The sequence below is a fragment of the Scomber scombrus genome, chromosome 23 (genome assembly GCF_963691925.1).
Source record: "Scomber scombrus chromosome 23, fScoSco1.1, whole genome shotgun sequence".
Taxonomy (NCBI): domain Eukaryota; kingdom Metazoa; phylum Chordata; class Actinopteri; order Scombriformes; family Scombridae; genus Scomber; species Scomber scombrus.
The window spans coordinates 23356290-23377016 of NC_084992.1; the positions used below are offsets into that span (position 1 = coordinate 23356290).

The following is a 20727-nucleotide window of genomic DNA, read 5'->3' on the forward strand; positions in this document are numbered from 1 at the left end:
CAGACTGCGGGGACATTTTAGTTACCTCGTTCCTTCATGATCATTTCAAAAACTTTTTTTTTTTTTTACTTTTGTGCGTCACTTACAAACAGATAATTCAATCCCAATACATAAAGGCAAAGTCAAAATCTCATTCAACGCTACATCTTTGGTGCATTTGAATTTTTGCTACAAGCTGAAGGTTTTTGCAATAGCTGATAATATCTAAGATATGCGATACATTCGTTCACAGACAGGTTTGTTATTTTGTGTATTGTGTGAAGTTCAGCTTTCAGCAGTCTGAGCTTGACGTAACACCCACACCTCTCAGTCCCCTGGGTGCTTTACCCTAACCCTCCACTCTCCACACTCCTCCCATTCTACTATTCTATTCTATTCCCAGTGGAGATGAAAGTGGTAGCTGCTGTTCATGCTCAGGTGCAACTACGGTGTGTTCCATGTATACTGTGGCGTGTCCCTGTGGGGCTGAGCAGGGTATAAGGCAAAGAGAGAAGCACCATTCGAATTACAGCTGATTGGACAGAGGTGGTCATCTAAGCATGACGTACAAAGTGAGCGGATCACATGAACAGTTTGTTACTCCACCGCTCATGGTCTCTGAACACTAACAGATGCTAGCCGGGTTCAAAAAACAGCTGACACTGGATCACTTTAAGTTCTAGAAAATGTTCTCAGCTGCTAGGATTACACTGTTCAATCATTCCCTGTTATTCATCAGATGAGGTTTGCATCCACACAGATCTCAAAGGGTCTGGACCACAAAGAACTTTTAGGCTGGTGTACTGAGTTAGGCTGGTCTCAAGTGATACTCTAAAAAGCTCCATATCTACACTGTGTGTCTGTGTACCACGCACTCAGTCCTTACAGTCCTTAATCAGTTTTGGGAGATGCTCAGATGTCTGCACAGAGTCCGTAAAGACACATGTAGACATGAGCAGAGAACCAACTTTATGTTGTTAGGACTATTGCGGATTCCTACTAGATTCTTGAGGCTGACACAAATATTTTGGAGATCAAAGAAACACATCCGCCAACATTAGATGATTAAGGGACCGAAGTGTAGATTCAAAGATGATAGGGGAACATGAAGAGTTACAGTAGGAAAGGTTATGATTAGAAGGTGTTTGTCTTGATTCCTGGCAGTGGGAACAAGTCTATTAAATAATAGTTGGAGGTAAGGAACTGTTTCCCATCGCAGCCTTCTGTCCTCCTGATGAGAATTGTGGCATGAGCGACGAAAAGGGGAAAGACTTGGTCAGCAGCTCTCTGGGAAGAACTCGTCAAGAACCAGCTGGCTTGATGAACATACATGTTTGTGTTCAGGGACTTTGAGAGAAGGAGCAACACAAAGGAATTGTGGGTAGAAATGGCTGCTTCTCCAAGGCAACATGGAGTAGACCAGGGTGTGGCATTCAGTAGGACTGTGCTGCATAAATCAGATATGTTACACACTTGTTTATAGGCCAGCTGTATCTAACACTATTTACAGCTCATACAACACATACTGCTTCACTATCTGAGATGTCTAAAGACATGATGAAGAGTTTCTACTCACTCAGTCAAAACCTGAAATCCTTCACACTTCTATCAGACACTATTCAGATCATATGCAATGCATGATGGTAGTAAGTCATTGCTTATGCCACGTTCATGTCATGTATGTGGTTTTTTTTCTACTTAAGTGATTTGCCATCTGTATAAATTGACTGGCTCCAGGGTTCCAGATGAAATGACACATCTGCAGAGGTTTGATGTTAGCTGAGGACCAACACAAGAACCATGTGGGACCTCACACAGCAATCACCAGTCCAATCACATCCACTTTGTAAATGTAGCGTATGTATATGGCGTGTGTATTTTTGAACCCTCACATGACCAATTCCATCACACATGACATGAACATGGTATTATACACTATGTTTTATACAGTATCTTAGGCTGTGAAATAACTGAAGCCCCACTATACAAAGATTTGTTCTATAAAATGACAAGACAGACTAAATACAGTATCAGACTGTTTGGTAAACAGTGAATGATTTCAGATGCAGCCAAGGTCTCCAAAATAAAAGCTTTCTTGCTTAAGAACAAGTGAGACTCCACGAGTCTTTAGGAAAACAAACCATTGGCAGTACAGATCAAACTCACCCACCAGGAAGCAATATCTAGCTACAAAAAGTTAAGCTAAGTTATTAGGAAAAGTCAGTCGGGTACAAAGTGTAAAAAGAGCAGGCTAGAGTGTAAACACACACACATACTAAGGAGTATAGTCTAATGCTAAGAGTACAAACACAGAACTGCTCACAGGAATATGTACAACCATCACAACTGTCCAAAAGCACTCGTCACAATACTTCAACATTCTATCACTAACTGCTGCTAACTTCATCTACACGGCTAAAGCACACCTGTTTTGGATCAAATGCATATTATTGTAACCGGTATCATCTCTGAGGCAGTGCCAACTCCTCTTCCACTTCATACGTCTGTCTTTGATGTTCTGACATCACATCAGTGCCACCGCTTCGTCACTCTTATTCCTGTGGCGGCCATTTTGAACTGTACCAAGCAGAGGCCAATCTACAGGAAGAGGACAAAATAAAAGGAACACCGTAAAGTCCTCAGTATGCTCTAGTGTGTTTGAAGCATACAGAGGCCTTCACTTCTCTGTTTTAATACAAACTAAAGCCCCTCTAAAGGATTCATCATTCTAATTCAAAGAGGACACAATAATGTAAAGGATGTTGTAATGACACAAAAATGCTACATATAAGCACATCACAAAGCAATATCTACTGTTATACTACATCTTAATGTCCCACATTTCACAGATTTTCAACCAAAACTCATTTTAGATAACTGATTCTTCAATTCAATGACGTTATCATTGAAGAATATTATATCATATCTGTGTACCTGTAATTAGAAGAGGAGTAATAAAGGTAAACGTTTGTGATCACAGTAGTGGCCAATCTGAATGTTAGCAACTTGCTTGCTAACAAGAAATCTCCAGACTTTACTTTTCCAACATAGTTTGGGGTTGCTAGCTGCTAGCTTGCTAGCTGCTGTTACAGCTGCTAGCTTGCTAGCTGTTGTTACAGCTGCTAGCTTGCTAGCTGCTAGCTAGTTTTTATACCTATCAACCCAGTACACTTTCTCACTACATATAAATTCAAAATGGCCACCGTAGGAGAAAGATGGATTTGGAATTATTGTGATCATGGCACTACAATATTAGGACAAAACTAGACAAATAATATAAGCTAGCATGTAGCAGTCACATTTCATGCCGCTGTGGTTGTCTCTGGTTCACCACTGGAGGAAATCCCCTTCATATTCACTGAGAGGAAAAAGCACACACTGCATTTTAAGCTCAAACTGCAGAGGAACTGATTTAGCTAGCATCTTCTTTTTTTTTTTTGCTACATCAAGTGTGGTGAGTCCTTGTTTCTGCTTCATATTTGGTGCTACGGTGAAGACCCTGAACTGTTAATGTTACAGGGCTGATGATTACTGACTGTTTGTCTGACTGTTATTTGAGCATCACCACTTTGGAAAACCAAGCTTCTCCCGGCTTCCTTCATTAGGCATCGTCAGTAAAGACTAGTTGAAAAAACATTTCATATTAGGCTATTTACACTATAAAAAGTCACAGGTTCTAAATAGACAGAAAATTTCGACGCCTTATTTTTCCCCACTGCAAAAAGATCCCAATCTGAATAAGGCAACGTTGTACATTAAGATAAACAACATGAAGAGGGAGGAGATGGAGTAGAACGTAGCAACTAATGATGTAACTGTCATATGATGTAAACAGCAGTTACCTGTCCTAACTCCAGTTCTATGAGTATGTACCTTTGTTTACTAGTCAACAACTAACAGTAAACTAATACAAATCAGCGGGCAAAGCATGTACCAAATGTAATGAAGCCTGTAAGGAAATATCAATGATCACTGATTATTAATAAATAACACTTTATAATAATCATGAATTCAGATTTCATCATTATTATTTAGTCAACTGAAGATGAAATAAATGAAATAAAATGTCACATTTTGTCGGATCAAGAGATACTAATAACATAATTGGATATTAATATTGTTAGATGCAATAACTCCAGTTCTATGTACCTCACCCTCAGTTTAACATGTTACTTCTCTAATCAATAAGTGGCTACTGTAATATCAGACTATTACATGATCTGCCTTTTTTTCCCTTGTTTCATCATTGTGCATCAACAAGCAAACCTGATGTGTGATCTGATGTTCCAAAAGAAAACTGAGAACTGCTGCATTCCAGTCAAAGTCAGGAAATTCCTGATTAAACTTCACATCTTCCGCTCGTATTAAAAGCCACCATTAAAAAGAACAGTGGGCGTGTCACAGAGCCCGGGGCAAAGCAAACAGAATCCTTCTGATTCACTGGACCTTCAGCTTCCTAAACATGTTCCACAATGTAAAGAAAATACTAAATTCATTTGCCCGTATGATGATTGACTCCATGTGAACTCTTGAGGAGCTTGAGACACACCCACACATGCCCAGAGAAGTTTCATTCTCCAACATAATAATCATATTAACTTGAAACACTTAATCCAACTAAACAAGAAGCCAATCTGTTGCTTTTTTTTCAGTGAGTCAGTATTCCAGCTTCACAGTGTGGAGCTCAGCAGACTGAAGCTGCAGCTCACAGAGGAGAACTCACATGCTGAAGGCCGGTAACTGTTAACCAATGCTGTTAGTGGTGTTTAAAGGATGAACAATAAATTACTATATACACATACATTTGGCAAAGTTCAATACACCGCCATGTTTACAGCAGAGGATAAAAAAAATCGTGTTCACATTCAGTGTAGAAGGACTACAATTCCCAGCTACTGCTGGATCAACAAGGACATACCACACATAGGACAGCCTATCCTGTAGCATGGTGTGTGTGTGTGTGTGTGTGTGTGTGTGTGTGTGTGTGTGTGTGTGTGTGTGTGTGTGTGCGTGTGTGTGTGTGTGTGTGTGTGTGTGTGTGTGTGTGTGTGTGTTACACAACATTCTCTTCAGTGGGGGGTTCAGCGTTGGGTGGCTCCAGGAGAGTCTGTTGGACTGCAGAGACAAACACACACACACACGTGTTAATACTATAATAATGTCTGGAGAGGGTTTTTAATCTATTTTTTTAATTAATTGTCAGACTTAAAGTACAATACTGCTCCCGGAGTAGCACATCATGTAGTTAGGTTACGTTTAATAAATTCATAATAAAAAAATACCAATAAGATTTAAGTTTGGTGATTATATTTTTGTAGTAAACTGAAGGCTGTTGGTTTTTTTCTATTTGACCAGAGAGGACAGAGCACAGCTGGCAGTCTGTATGGAAGCTCTTTGATTTCCAGGCTTTCAGCTGATAAAGCACAGCATTTAATAACAAGGACAGATGTTGTCTGACTGTGACACCTGATTTCCTGGTGACCTCACATTAAAAACTCAGTTAAGTTGGCCCGCTGATGAGCTTCTGTCACTTTTTAAAACGTCTCTCCATCTGTCTGTAGGAATGATGAGGAGACAGCAGCCCCATGAGTCAAAACAAACACATCTTCTGTATTTTCCAGACAAATCTACACCATTTTCCTTATATTTGTGCACAGTGGTAATAGATCAGACTGGAAAAAAGAGTGTGAAGCAGAAGTGAGCAGAGTTTACCTTGTGGTTCTGTAGCCACCACAGCTTCAGGGTTCTCAGCTTTCACCATGTCAGTGTTCAGACTCTCTGTGAACACAGGAACACACTCAGTGAGCACCAGCACATACAAGACCAATAGCTTTTCTAACATCAGCCAAAAATCATTTGTTTATCTTGTTTTTTGAACGTTTATAATCCAGAGATGTATCAGAGAAGAATATATGACACCAGAAACCAACTGAAGATTTCATGTTCTGTTGTAGGCTGTTAGATTAGATCCAGAGCTGTTTGGGTTTCACATGGTTTTGTTAACAAGCCACATTTGCTGCTGCTGTCATAGGATGTACAGTAATAGTTGGATCATTTTCTATCATTTCTTATCTTTCTATATTGTTGCCATGCTATAATGTTGGACATTTATTTAGTCATTTATTTATGTTGATAAACCCCAGGAAGAATGATTACAGCAAGAAAAACAGCGCTAAGGTTCATTTGAGCTCCTGATTGTGTTTTAAGACCCGTCTTTCTAATCTACATAAAGGTTTGTGAACAGTATAGTTTCAGAATGGTCAGGTTTAGTGGCAGACTTACGCTGTATACCGAAGCACAGCTTCTTCTTCTGGTAGGAGATGTAGCTGGTGACTGCACCTACCAGCGCCATGGCAACAGCACTAACGATCCCTGCAATGGTTCCCACCTCTGCTGTGGTCTCTGGAAACACACACACACACACACACACACACACACACACACACACACACACACACACACACACACACACACACACACACACACACACACAGATATACTGTAAGCTCAGGCAGTCTAATAGACATGTAGCTATTTCTGAACACACACTACAGACACACAGACACCCACCACTGTTGTCATCATACTGATTAATGTGATCACTATCACCACTGGGACGTCCACCTGTAGAACACAGAATAACACACATGTTCACACCTGTTTAGACTGCTGCTGTCTGTACTGACAGGGTTACACACAGCAGGCATATTACCTTTGCCTTTGTCAGGTTTGTAGGTGTCATCTTTCCCAACACCAGCCAGGTCACTGTCTGAAAACCCACCTGAGACAGAGACAGAGATTATCAGCACACTGATGAATGGTAAACAGGAAATGAAAGGTGAAGCAATATTTTCTCTGATGGCTGATATGTGGCTCAACTGGTGTGTGTGTGTGTGTGTACCTCTAAAGACCTTTTCATTTCAGACTTGGACTAACCAACATCGTGGGCTTCATGTATTTGTTAAAGTGATGACTTGACATTCAGACACGACAGGACATTTCCAGAAAGAGAGAATGCTGACGTGATATTAACAGACAGAGATGGTGAGATAAAAATGAAATGATGATAGGAAGAAGGAAGACTGTTTCTTGTTTGTTCTCAGGCTGTATTACTTGTGACTATTAAAGATGAATATACTGTTGAAGTAATTAATAAGCATCATGTTAGTACTGAAGAACATCAATTACAAAGTTTCTTCATGGAAAAATATATAACAAGAGCTATTAGCACCGATAAGGTCTAATGTCTATTAAATATGTGATTTATATCATGGACCAATCTTAACCTGCATGCTGTATTCAGAACAGAACTTAAAAGCACATGGTGCAAAACTTCTCCACTATGGAACAATGGCAATCTGTAGATAACGGTATTACTACATAGAGCCTGACCCATATATCAGTCAATCCATATTATGGGCTTATATTGGTCTATCAGCCAATGAAACACATTTGTAAACTAATAGCTGTGGAGGAGAGAGGAGCTGACTGCTGGAAGACGTCATATTTAAGTTTATGTTCTGATTGTTTAACAGTTGTTTGATTCATGCTTTGTACCGTCTCCCTTACTGCCACATTTTGTTGCACTTGTTGTAGAGTTCACTGCTGTATTCACACATGTGCTCAATCACACATCACACTGACTTTGCATGAGGCAGCTGGCAGATTTAAGTCTGTTTAACATCTGCTCTGACTGATTGTCAGGGGTTACAGATTGGATCATTTACACTAATCTTATATGTAAATATATATGATCATAAATGTATCAATATAATGATTAATAATACAAATACATTTTGTTTATACAAGATCACCTCACATATCTATAAATATCTAAACATTACCTGAGAATGAAATATGGATTTTAAACATGTTTGAAACATTATTTTCAGCAGTGAGGAGATGAAAAGTGTGTAAAGAGTGCAAAAGTAAAACAGGAAGCAGAAGACAGTGACAGTCTGTCAGTGTGTGTGTGTGTGTGTGTGTGTGTATGTGTGTGTGTGTGTGTGTGTGTGTGTGTGTGTGTGTGTGTGTGTGTGTGTGTGTGTATAAACAAAGAAACAATTAGCTCCCTCTCAAGAAGAGAGAAGCGTTGAAGGAATGTTCCTTATTTTTCTTGTGTGGCTGAACAACAGACTGTGTGTTGGAGATCGTCAAACTGTCTTTCCATTAAAAAGAAGGAAGAACTATTTAAGGAGGAAACTGTCCTGATGGTGGCGCTAATAGTGTAACATTCACTTGAATTTTCTCTGGAATGTGAGAGCATTTGAGGAGATTCTCACAGCTGACATCTGCAGCCTGCTGGTGCTTTATTCACATTTCCTCCCATTTCCCTACGCTGTGCAGTTATGGAACAAGTTATTGTTCAGTCTGGTTTGAGCTGATTCAAGCCTTGCTGTAAAATGTCTTTTTATTCTTTGATTTTGTTATAAATGTACCTCAGTACAATGGTCCACTAACACTGTCACTGTTATGTTGGTTCTTGTAATCTCTGTCCTGCTCCCAGTGTTTCCCTCAGCCAATCACTTCCCTGCCTGTTCTCCTGTTCAGTCAGCTGTTTCCTGTCCTCTCGTTAGTTCAGTTTGGATTTAAGTCCTGTTGTTCAGTTCAGTCTTTGTTGGATCCTTTGTTCTGCACTCCTGACTGAGGATCAACTCTCACTGTCATGTGTGTGTTCAGTATGAAGGTGGACATGGTTAAAGACATAAAGCATACAGACAGGAAGTAGGGGGAAACAGCTAGCTTGGCTCTGTCCAAAGTTGGAAAATACATGAACCATCACCTCTAAAGCTCCCTGATTAACATGTTTCATCTGTACACTTTGTGTATTAGTGGAATTATGTGCAGAATGATTTCCTGGTAAACAGCAGGGAGCAGTGACTTCTCTGATAAAAGACTGTAGTTTATCCACCAGCCAACAAACATAGCAGGGATTTTTTACTCATCTGCTCGTTCTTAGAAAGAAAGGATGAAGTGTCCTTAGCAAAGATACTGCACAGCATATCCTGATGGTTGTGTCAGCGCCCTACATGTTAACATATCAGTGTGTGCGTGTGTGTGAATGTACATGTGAATAGGTGAATGAGCAACAGAAATGTTGTGAAGTGCTTTAAACAAAAGCGCTATATATATGCAGCCATAGTAGAAAATTACAGCACAAACTTTTTTTTTAAGACAAAGGCTATAAATATTTATAAATATTCTACTTTATGTATTGTGCACTGCAACAGGCTTTTCATTTTCACTTATTCTCTTTATGTGATGTGTTTCCAAACTGTAATTTGTCTCTAAAGTCACATTTTAGATCTGTTTGACATTTGGTTTTTTTCTTAGCTTTTCAACAATCCAATAAATACAACTTTAAACTTTTTGGGAAATATGATGTTTTTAAAAAAAGAGGAAAAAAAGAAAAGAAAGAAAACTAATTAGTTTCCTAAAATGTTGAACTAATCCTTTTTAAAATGATGAGAATGAATTGTTTTGCTACATTTTAATACTGCTGCTGTTTTTTTACTGTAAATGTGAAAATGAAATGTTTCTGATTACACTTCCTAATAATGTATAACGTTCAATTGTTAAGCACATAGAACACAGCACACTGTGTTATCATCTCTGACAGTGGAGGAACAAGGAAGTGAAGAGGGTCAACAGTTGAGAAAAGAAGAGGAGTAAAGCTGTGTGGAGAAAGAGAAAAAAGAGGAAGAGGTAGAAGAGGTGAAGGACACGGACATGTTGCTGATGAAATATGGAAACCATGTTCTATATCATGGCTGAGGCTGGTCTGAGAGTGTAGCTGAATGTTGGGAGAACAACAGAGTCCTCAATCATTCAAACGTTTCATATATAGAACAGCTGTGCACTGTACTGTAATGTATAATACAGTATTTCACTCACATTTTACACTGTAGTAAATATACTTTATACACTGTGCACTGACATTAATATTTACTTTTAAGAGCTAAAGATGCTGAGTGAGTCACAGGCTCGGTGCTGTTTGTATGAGTAGTCAGAAGAAATGAACTTACTGTGTTGTAAATGTTGTGGCAGAGAAAACTATTTTAAAGGACATATGTGGGAGAGGTGGATGATGAATGATGGAGGTGGCATGCAGTGTGCAGTATTTATAAAGAGGTATCATACTGTCACCAGTACCAAACTAATATCTGAAGGGGACATATTCTGCTTTTTGTGCGTTTATTTATACTTCCTGTTATGATGTCAGATGTTAAACATGGTACATGGAAATCATGCAAATATATTCCATTAAAGCCCCAGTATGTAAATCTGGGAATGTGCAGAATATGTCCCCTTTAAATGTCACTAATAAATGATAAAGGAACTACTATATATAAAAGCCACTATGTGTAGAACCTATGTGCTAGTATCAAATCTTTAGATTTTGAATTGTACCACTGGGATGAACCAAACTGAGACATGTTAGAATCCTACACATTGTGGATTTAATTCCTCATGCTTGTATTCATTATTAAGTCATTGGATTTAATAGATACTGGTGATTCAAAGTGAAAGTTGAACTATCAGCACCAAATTAACTTTTGGGAGACACTCCCACCCACCTCCCTGCCCCTTGTTCTTATCCTTGCCACCAATGTCATTTTTGGGGTCCAAGGCATCAGACAGGTCAAACTCATCAGCAGCTGTAAGGGTCAAATGATACATGTTACAGCAAAATAAAGGCAAAAGCAGGGGTAAAACTTTTTATAGTGTAAACTGAAAATAAAGACGGAGAAAATAAACCAAACTACAACCACCAATTTAACAATTTAATCAAAACAGAGCTGTGAGTACTAATACTCTATATACATATATATATATATATATATATATATATATATAGTATAATGTACAGCACATACTCCATCAGTATAACAGAGTCATGTCATACTCAGCACACTGTTGCTCTGAGTTTCTCTTGTTAATACTTTTGATACTCCACAATAAGGAGGTTATTTCCCTGAGAGACGCTGCATCAGTGCAGCATGTGTTGATGTCATGTTGTAGCTACACAACAACATTTCAGACATGTTTTTCAGGCTCTCAGCTGCGTCTGATAGAACAGATCAACTTCTGTTTTAATTGATACATCACCTGTGTTAAGCTGAACTCAGCAGAGTGACTGATAATATCCAAGCTGTGTTTAATGTGGAATGGGACCTTTTATGTTGTCCCATGTGTTTGGTGAGCCCAAGATGAATTTACACCTTGGTGGATAGTAAAGCTTTATTCTATTCTATTCTATTCTCACTCAGTGCTGCACATTGCCTCTTGGAGGACATTAAAGTCGTAATTCATTGTAGTTTCATGTCATTTCTGCTATATCAGTATCAGCGAATATGTTGTCCAACATGTGCCAATATATATAAATATTTTTAAAGTTATAGGTAGCATTTAATGTATATTTGATCCTTTTCTCAATTCAAGTTTTTTTGTCCTGAGTTTTTTTTCTTCATAGCTCATTATAATCATTGACTTCCCAGAAGTGTTAACTGTCATTTTATAACTGTAATATATCAATATCCATTATATGTCTTTGTCACAAGTTTTTGATAACCACATTTGAGGGATCATTGCAAACAAATGTGTTTATGTACATATTCTGTACATATAAGTATAACATTATCTGCCAATATATTGATATCGGACTTTTTTTTCTCTCCATTATATCAGTATTGGCATCTTCGCCAAAACTCCAGGATCAGTCGGGCCCTACCCTAAACCCATCATTATATAATGTATCTATTCATAATCATTGCATATGTCTATTGGTGTTTATTATTGCTCAGTTTTGCATTAAATAAAATCAGTTAATAATAATAAATAAATAAATAAATAAAAACATGTTTGTGATTGGAACAAACTATCTGCAAGTGTCAGTAACGATATGCAGAAAATCAGCCTCATCATATTGAAATTCAGTGTTTGTCATGTAATAGAATTTGCTTTATGTCATTACTTTAGCAGAATATTACACGCCTATAATCCATACTGAAATGATACTGAATGATGCTGTTTTGCACACCGTTTTCACATTATGGCTCTGTTTATATTATTATGGTATTTATGAGTAAACACTGAATGTTTGTAACACATTTCATGTAAATCCACAGATTGACATTACAATCTGTAAGTGTTGTCAGCAGAGTGGTGAGTATGACATGAATAAATGTGGTAGAAAGACTACAGGTCAACATGGAGGAAGAGTTCAATTTGTATGAACTGCAAATTTTAAAAAAAAGCAGCAGATTAGTCAATAGAAAGGTTTGTAAAAGAGAAAAAGAGGAGTTTAGACAGGGGTTGGAGGGGGGGGGGCTGGGGGGGGGGGGTGGACTCTCTCACCTTGCTTAGGTTTGGGCTTGACTGGGGCTTTGGTTGCTACAGGGAGCTTAGGCACAACTTTGGGTGGAGCTTTGGTGGTGACAGGGTCATCAAAGAAGTCATCAAGTTTCAACTCTGCAGAGAACATGGAGTACAGTCATTATTAAATAGTAACAAGACTTTCATTTATATAGCAGCTTTCTACTCTTTCTACTCAAAGTCAACATTCAGCCGTTCACACACACACACACACACACACACACACATTCATACAGTGATGACAAACAGTCAACATCAGATTCATGACATTTATTAGACAATCAACGAACCTCCAGTCTGTCACTACCTGCTTATACTCATGTTGTTTCATAATATGATAGAGTTAAATATTCATGTGTCAGTAGCTGTGATGTGGTTCTTACCTCCTCCTGGTCCACCTGCTGGTGCTCCTGGTTTTGGTGTGGGGGTCACTGTAGTGAGAGAGAGAGATCAATTATTTATATATATAAGTTTTACTATTTCTAGATGTTCAGATGTATTTTTCTGAATATTCACAGCATCTATTGGTTTCCATTCATTTCTGTACAATTTGAAAATCCACTATTAGTGCTACCATTTAGGTGCAGATTGAAATGAAATATGACCTCAAACTGATTAAGTACTCTGGTGCAAATGACTGTAAACTTGATGTTGTTAAGACTACAGGCAATTCCTGTCACATTTCTATATTGTAGAAACTCAATGGAAACCAATGGTTCTCTTGTAATTATGAGACACTGATCTTTTTCTTATAGATACGCGTTAAAAGACGAGGCAACGATTGTGAGATAATCCTTTATAATTAATCAATTCAATAAACTTTATTTAAACAGACAATAATAATTCACTGTGCTGAGAAATGTATAGAGCTGTATAGAGATGTATGGCGATGTATAAAGATGTATGAAGAAGTATGGAGATATATAGATGTGTATAGAGATGTATGGAGAAGTATGGAGATGTATAAAGATGTATAGAGATGTATAAAGAAGTATATATATGTATAGAGATGAATGGAGATGTATAGAGATGTATGAGATGATGTTCTTGAAATTATAATGCAAATCTTTTAATTATGAACCTTGAAACGGAGAGCTTGGTATGTAATCTATCCAGTGCTGTAGCTACTGAGGTAACACCCTTAGTATATGGCTCATCTCTTTTAGGCAAACACATCAATAAAGAATTCTGAATTTGATTTCTGACATTTTTTAGGGGCAACAGTGTAGAGATGACATAGAGAGAGATGTGTGTGTGTGCGTGGGTGTGTGTGTGTGTGTGTGGGGGGGGGGGGGGGGGGGGGGCATGCAACAAAGGTTCATTACAGTGCTGTGGTGCACTGACACATTTCAATCTTTGTGTAGAGATGTAATAGATAACTGAGCCAATAATGATGTAAATTAAATGAAAAACTTTATTTTTAGTATCTGGTATCTGAGTGTTTTTGAGAGGTGGGAGAGGGGTGCATTCATTGTGGGGATTTGGGCTCATAGCTACAGCTCTGCATCTATGTATTTAATATTCTTGAATGAATGAATCAGTGTCCAGCTCACCTCACCTGAGCTTTGGACCGGTGGACCAATGTCCAGCAAACACAGAGAACACATTTCAACAGGTGAATGCTGTTCAGTACTTACATGACTTACTGTCTTCATCATTACCAGCAAGAGCATCCGACAGGTCTAAGTCCCCCTGAGACAGGACTGCAGTGCAGAGAGGAAGCAGGTGTTACACATTCATCACAAACTGTCTTTAAGTCTTTGATTAAAGCATTATACACTCAGCAGAGATATAAGCATTCAGTCATCAGCATTCCAGACCCTGCTGCTCTCACACAGACACTAAAGCCCGGGGCCGCGCTGTGCCCACAGAGCACTAATCCTCTCTGTTTGTTGTCTGCGCTCCAGACCACAGATCATTTACCAGCACTGACACAAAGAGACACAGACAAACAAAAAGCTCATTGGCTGCAGCAAATAAACACATGGTGGGTGTGTGTTAAAGCACATTTATGTATGGACACTGGTATTTTCTATGGCTTCGTAATGATCATTTATTGTAAAGTTATATCTATTTATTGTTTACTCTCCTCTAGTTATCTATACCTGTATCTAGCCATCTAATTGTTATGATGTATTTTTATTGATTTCTTTCTTTATTTCACTCTGCTCTTTTGTATGTCTTTGTGTTCTGTTTTTGTTGGACTGCTGTAGCCTCATTTCCGCTCTGGAGATCAATAAAGTGTAATATTATTACTCCAGTCTTCCAGCATTGACTTCCTGTTCATGCCAGGCCAGATTAAAGGAGGAGTTCATTTTTTTATTTGTTTTTATTTTCAAGGAATTTGATGTGAATGTGTCAGATATCATTGATATGACTAACTCAGACTGATGAAGACTCATATAAGCTTCACATCTACTTTTAAATGACTGTGTGGACACACTGTGGATTTTGTCCTCCATCACTTCTATTGAAAACACATTTAAAGGAGATCTTTTAATAGTCAGTATGAACAGGAGGAATAACTAACACCTCTTTCAGCGTTCATATAAACACCTGACTGATGTTTTAAGACAGACTTAAAAAAAAAAGTGAAGTTGTTCTTTAAGGATATTTTGTCATTGCTGCTTTCATTCAGTATCTGACAGAACAGACAGAAACATTAAGAGAGATGGGGGGAGGGGGGGGGGGGGGGGGCAAGGTCCCCAGCACCAATGCAACACATGATATTGAAATTGGTTTGTAATTACATGGTACTGTATGAGCCTGAAGGCATCAGTATGCATCAGTATGCTTGTTAGATCATCTAACAGTGTCTGAAACCTCTTTTGTAATGGGGTTGGGGTTGGGGTTGGGGGGGGGGGGGGGGGGGTTTGAACGTCCTTCTCAAGCTCTCATTTTCATTCTCAGCACAGCCGGGGCCGTCAACGTTCATGTGAACAACCGAAGCGACGCCGTGAATGCCTTCAAGGAGAGACTGTCTGAAAGTGTGTGTCTTTGTCCCAAACACACAAAGATGGTGGAGGGAGGCGCTGAGATGCAGGCAGGAGGACGCTGTCACAGCATGTGGACACGTCATGTGACCTCATTTGTTTGAAGCACTAAACAAAAAGTGCTCCTATTAAAAATATATATTCATGAGGTTTTCTTTATAATTCAAACTGAAATGCAAATATCTGTCAGTTTTAGACTGTTGGACATTTAATGATGTCAATGAGGACCAAATGATTCATTGGAAAAATGGTCTGCTGATTAATTGATCATTCAAAGAATCGTTATGTTAGTTGCAGCGCTACAAGAAAGCTTCCTGATGATGACTCCTTATTACTCCTACCTTCACACTGTAACATCTGTCTGGAGCTGACCTACAATCCTTCAATCTAGATTTACACATAATCCCCAGTCTCTAGAGGATTCTAATGTAAGTCAGGCTTAGCTAGGCTTAGTTACAGTAAGCTACACTTTTCTTCCATAAAGGATGGAGCGGTGTGCAGCATTCAGGGAATTCTGTTACAACCATTCTTACCATGGATCCTATCTCATTTAAATATTCCTCACTGTGTGCTGGTACTCCACGCTGCCCTCACAGCTGCCCCACCCACCTTCAGCCCAGAGACATTCCTGAACCCTAACCACACCAACCCTTATCTCACCCTAGAGATGCAATTATTCAATTCATCCTTTCATTGCCGACTACTAAACTAATCACCAACTCCTTTTATAATCTATTAATCATTATGAGTTATTTTGACATTTTCCTGCTTCTTAAATGTGCATGTGTCGTAGTTTCTGTAGTCCTCTGTCAGTAAACTGAATATCTTAAACTGAACATTTTGGACTTTGTGAAACAGTGATAAACATTTTTCACAATTTTCTGACATTTTATGGACTAAACAACTAATTTGGTTAATTGACAGATTAATCATGATAATGAAAGTAATCATTAGTTGCAGCTCTAACTGACCCCCAACTAAATATAAATGTTAACTATTTTCAGTGTTTTACTAAAACTACCTAAACACAAGTATTTTCAATCTTATGCATAAACCCAATGTCCAGTTCTGGCTCCTGCTCGTAACCCTGCTTATAATATATTCACATCATTTGCATTGCATGTGCATGATCTGCATCACATTGCAGGCTGCTGGCTGACATCATTTTTTTTTCACTCTATGACTGCAGCTGGTTAAGTCAGTTCCTCATTTTAACAGGAGGATCAAGGTGCGCTTCTAAAAAAAAAGAAAGAAAAAAAAAAGAAATAATGAAGCATAATGAGAAGTGAGGGGCAGCGCTGCACCTCCTGCTTGTCTGGGTGGTGTAACATCAGGTGGAGATCACAGAGGTCTGAGGGGACAGTGGGTGCAGATTAAGAATTCCACTACTAAATATTTGCTTTTCAATTATTCACGTTAAAGTGACTTAACTTCATCCTCATTATCCTCATCACCACTGTATGTGTGTGTGACGTGATCATTCCCAGCATGGCATGTGTAATCCAGACAGTCAGACAGACAGAGGTTACTGTGGGTGGTGCCATGCGCATCACTGACCTATAATAACTGTGATATCTAAAATAAGCTGCTGTTATTATCTCCACAAACATGATGTTAGTGAATCTGTAACAGCTGGATGTGTTATAACTGCACCACTGCTAATGCCTGGATAGAATAACTGGAGCCATGCTGTAGACTAATAACTGAATCCAGCTTTAATGATCAAATATACAACACGTGCATATTTAATCATGTAGTAAAAAAGAAAGGATGAATCCAGTGGGTGTGTCTCTTTAACGTCTGCCTCCAGGCCGGTGGACCGTTACTCGGCCTCGAATAAAAGTGCGGCACAAAATGCAGAACATGTGGATGTGCTGAGGTGAGCAGGACAAAGCCTTCACTTACCTTCCAGAGGCAGCAGCAGTGCCAGCAGAGCAAACACACACCACACAGAGCGTTGAGCCATGACTCCTCTGTCCACACACACTAACACCGCGTCCGAAGAGAGAATACAGCGTTTAATAACAGGCCCGACACCGGTCACTTCAGTCCAGTCTGTCTGCTGGAAAGCCGCATTCAAGGCGTTGACTATGGCAGTCTGTGACACTCCCACACGCGCGCACACACTCATACACTTCCTGCCGCACCTTTCAAAATAAATCCGAGCGAGCTGTTGTCTCCAGTCAAAATGTTGGATTTTACTTGACTTTATATATTGTATTTATTCTTCTTTTTTTAAAGCTACTTTTACCTCGTACTATTTTTATTATTTTAAAGTTATTGTTACCAATTTTTTTTTTTCATTTAATATAACATTAATGTTTATTTTTTCTATCATCGTTCATTTTTGTTCTTTATTTACGTACATACTGTTCATAATCTGACTCATAATTAGTCTCTACACCAATTCACATTCATAAATTCCCCTTCAGTCATTAATACATGTTTGATTCATCTTGTGGAGAAAAAAAAGACATTCACAATCACTGTGTTATGGCCCAGGAGAACATTTGACAGAATATGATGAATAAAACAATATGTTTGAATGCTGATTTTTTTTCTTTTAATAAACACAGGTCAAACTTGTATATTTGCATATTATACATTTTGTATAGTGCGTGTCACATTAGGAAAGGTCTGGCTAATAGAAATGTGTATATGGTGTTTTTCCAGCTCTCAATTGTAAAAATGGGTCAAATTTGACCCTGAACAGTATGTAAGGGTTAACATTGCTTTATGCTTTAGGCCTTTTTAATATGAAGCACTTGGTGTATTTGATTTCTTTTTTTGTAAAGCACTTTGAGCTGCATTCATTGTATGAAAGGTGCTATACAAGTTATTATTATGACATACATTATTATGTGACTTTCTTGTATTAGCAGTATTAGCATTGTGCTAATAAATGAGAGGCACAACATGGGGTTTCAGCTCTCTGTCTTACACTAATCAATTTAATGACATGACTTCATTGAGGGACTGCTGCATGGTGGACCAGACTGACATGCCTTTACTTTATTTACTACAGCGGCCCCAGGCATAAAAGTCAGCTGCTGCGCCCCTGTGAACCCAGCTGTTCCTACAAAAGTGTGAAGAAGTGTTCAGAACCCTTTTACGTAAAATCTCTTTTACAAGTAAGAATCCTGCAGACAGATGGAGTTTGATATACATTATATTATATGGATTATTGTTACTGATGCATCAGATAGGTTCATAGTGGGTCTTAAACCAGCAGTCAGGTGTCTATATGAACAGTAAAGAGGTTTTCCTCTCTGTAATCATTCCTCCTGTTTATACTGACTATTAAAAGATCTTCACATGAGCTTTCAATGGAAGTGATGAGCTGTGGTGGAAGTATAGTAACAAATATAGTCTAGTAACGTTGAAAAATATCTACTTAGTACTAACATAAAAAATAGAAAGTGACAGATTTTGAGTGAATGTTGTGCAGTAATTTAACCCATTAATGTTGGAATGTACAACATTTTAGCACAAACCTTACATTTGACACATTTGACACAAACCTTACATTTTACATCGAGACCTTGTCAAGACAAGGTCTCGAGATCAGGTGACGAAGCAGAAATGACCTCATTATGTCAGTTAGTTGAACTACTAGTATACATTCCCAAAGAAAATGTATTTTTTTTAAAAACAATATTTTATTAAGTTTTTACATAATAAGAAAAACATATAAATAACAATGACCACAGCAATAGCAATAATATAATAATTATAAATAATAATAAAATAGGGAAACAAATAATATTAATAATACAAATAAAACAGTAATAACAGATTGTGATGGGTAGCGCTCCGTCCCCTCTCTAGTTTAGCCACACCCTGCAATCATTGATTGTCAGTAGGTGAGGCTAATCACTTCTCAGTCCTTAAATGTAGCTGTGAGCAGTCAGTAGTAGGTATTGCCTCACCCTGCTCTGACTCCAGGGTTGTTTGAGGGATGCCGATGTCAAACTAAGGTATGAATTTTTTTTGGCTCGTGTGTCATTTAGTGGGCGCATGCATTAAGTTCTCCCTCACATCTGTGCAGGTGTAGTTGTTGCTCCCTCCACTAGAGGAGTGTGGTGTGTATGTTCCAGATCCTAGTTGGATAAACTGTTCATGTAACTCACAGGTATGTTAATCTTTAAGTTGTATGGTTTTGTTTAATATTCTTCTTAGTGGTCTTTAGATTGTAATTACTGAAACATGTTTTTGGATCAATATATATATTGTATACATGTCACTCTATACTTTTGTATAATGTGTTTTCTTTACAACAGGTACTGGACAATGATGTCTGCTCCCATGTCCTAGTTCCTCTGGCTACTGCTGTTTTTGCCCTTTTACAAATGTATTAATTGTATATGGTTATCTGGTTTTACTGTGTACATTGTTAATTTGATAGCTGGTCTGACGTATTTATTTTCTTTTATAAACCAATCTTGTGAGTTAATGATAGCAGGGCTCTTTTTAGTGTTAGTGCAGGTGGGCTGTCATATGATTATAGGTGGTGGGTCACTGGGTGGAGGGTTTCCCCCTGTCTGGGTTCTATGTGCTTAAGTTGCTGAGTATTGCACTGTTAATCATTTTCCTGGTGTGGCATCTATTTAAGTGAATTATAAATATACTTTGTTAATAAATCCTTGATTTTAACCTTTTCCAAATTGTATTATGAGTCTGAAATTAAATCTGTATAAATAAACTTAGTGGTTGAAACTAGAAATGCACATCTCTGCTCCTTTTTCTCTGTACTATAAGAACCTGTGAAAGTTGGTATTCTCTGGGTGAAAGTCCCAGGGTGGCGTTGTCATACTTGCTGTCAGGGTATTTAACTGCCCTGGTCACAAGAAGTAAATAAAAACAAATAACTGAAGCAGCAGTGGTAACTGCTAGTTATTATAACATTCTCATCCTCCAAAAATTCCAAAAAAGGTTTCCATACTTTAACAAACTATATGTATGTATACTATATGTATTCTTTTCCCTTTAACAATATATGTAAGTCTTTCCAATGCAAGACATATTGCAATCTCCTTCAACCATAACTTCACAGAGGGCAATTGTATATTTTTCCAGAAAAGAGCAATCAGTCTTCTAGCTTGAAGCCCAAAATCAATCAATACTGATTGTTTAGAATTGATTACCACATGTTCAGGGTGTATATACCCAGGATACAGAGTTTGGCTTGCAGGTGAACATTTTTACCCACCATCTGGGAAATGGGCCCCCATCACACTCTGCCAAAATGATTGTACTTTTGGCCACCCCAAACACAATGGAACAGTGATCCTTTCTCCTCTAAACACTTACAACAAATATCTGGAATATTAAGACAGATTTTATTCAATTTTTACTGGGGTGATATAAGTTCACATTAACC

The 20727-nt window shown here is 38.2% G+C and overlaps 1 protein-coding gene across 1 annotated transcript; it reads right to left on the minus strand.

Moving 5' to 3' along the window:
• Positions 1-3087: 3087 nt before the first annotated feature.
• cd99l2 (CD99 molecule-like 2) lies at positions 3088-17376 on the minus strand. The gene is made up of 10 exons (XM_062444925.1): positions 17253-17376; positions 13992-14057; positions 12738-12785; positions 12337-12450; positions 10557-10637; positions 6692-6760; positions 6550-6603; positions 6262-6381; positions 5692-5757; positions 3088-5094 (listed from the first exon to the last, which is right to left on the minus strand). The coding sequence occupies exons 1-10, from the start codon at positions 17311-17313 to the stop codon at positions 5033-5035; spliced, it is 741 nt and encodes a 246-aa protein (XP_062300909.1). The 5' UTR covers positions 17314-17376; the 3' UTR covers positions 3088-5032.
• Positions 17377-20727: the final 3351 nt, after the last annotated feature.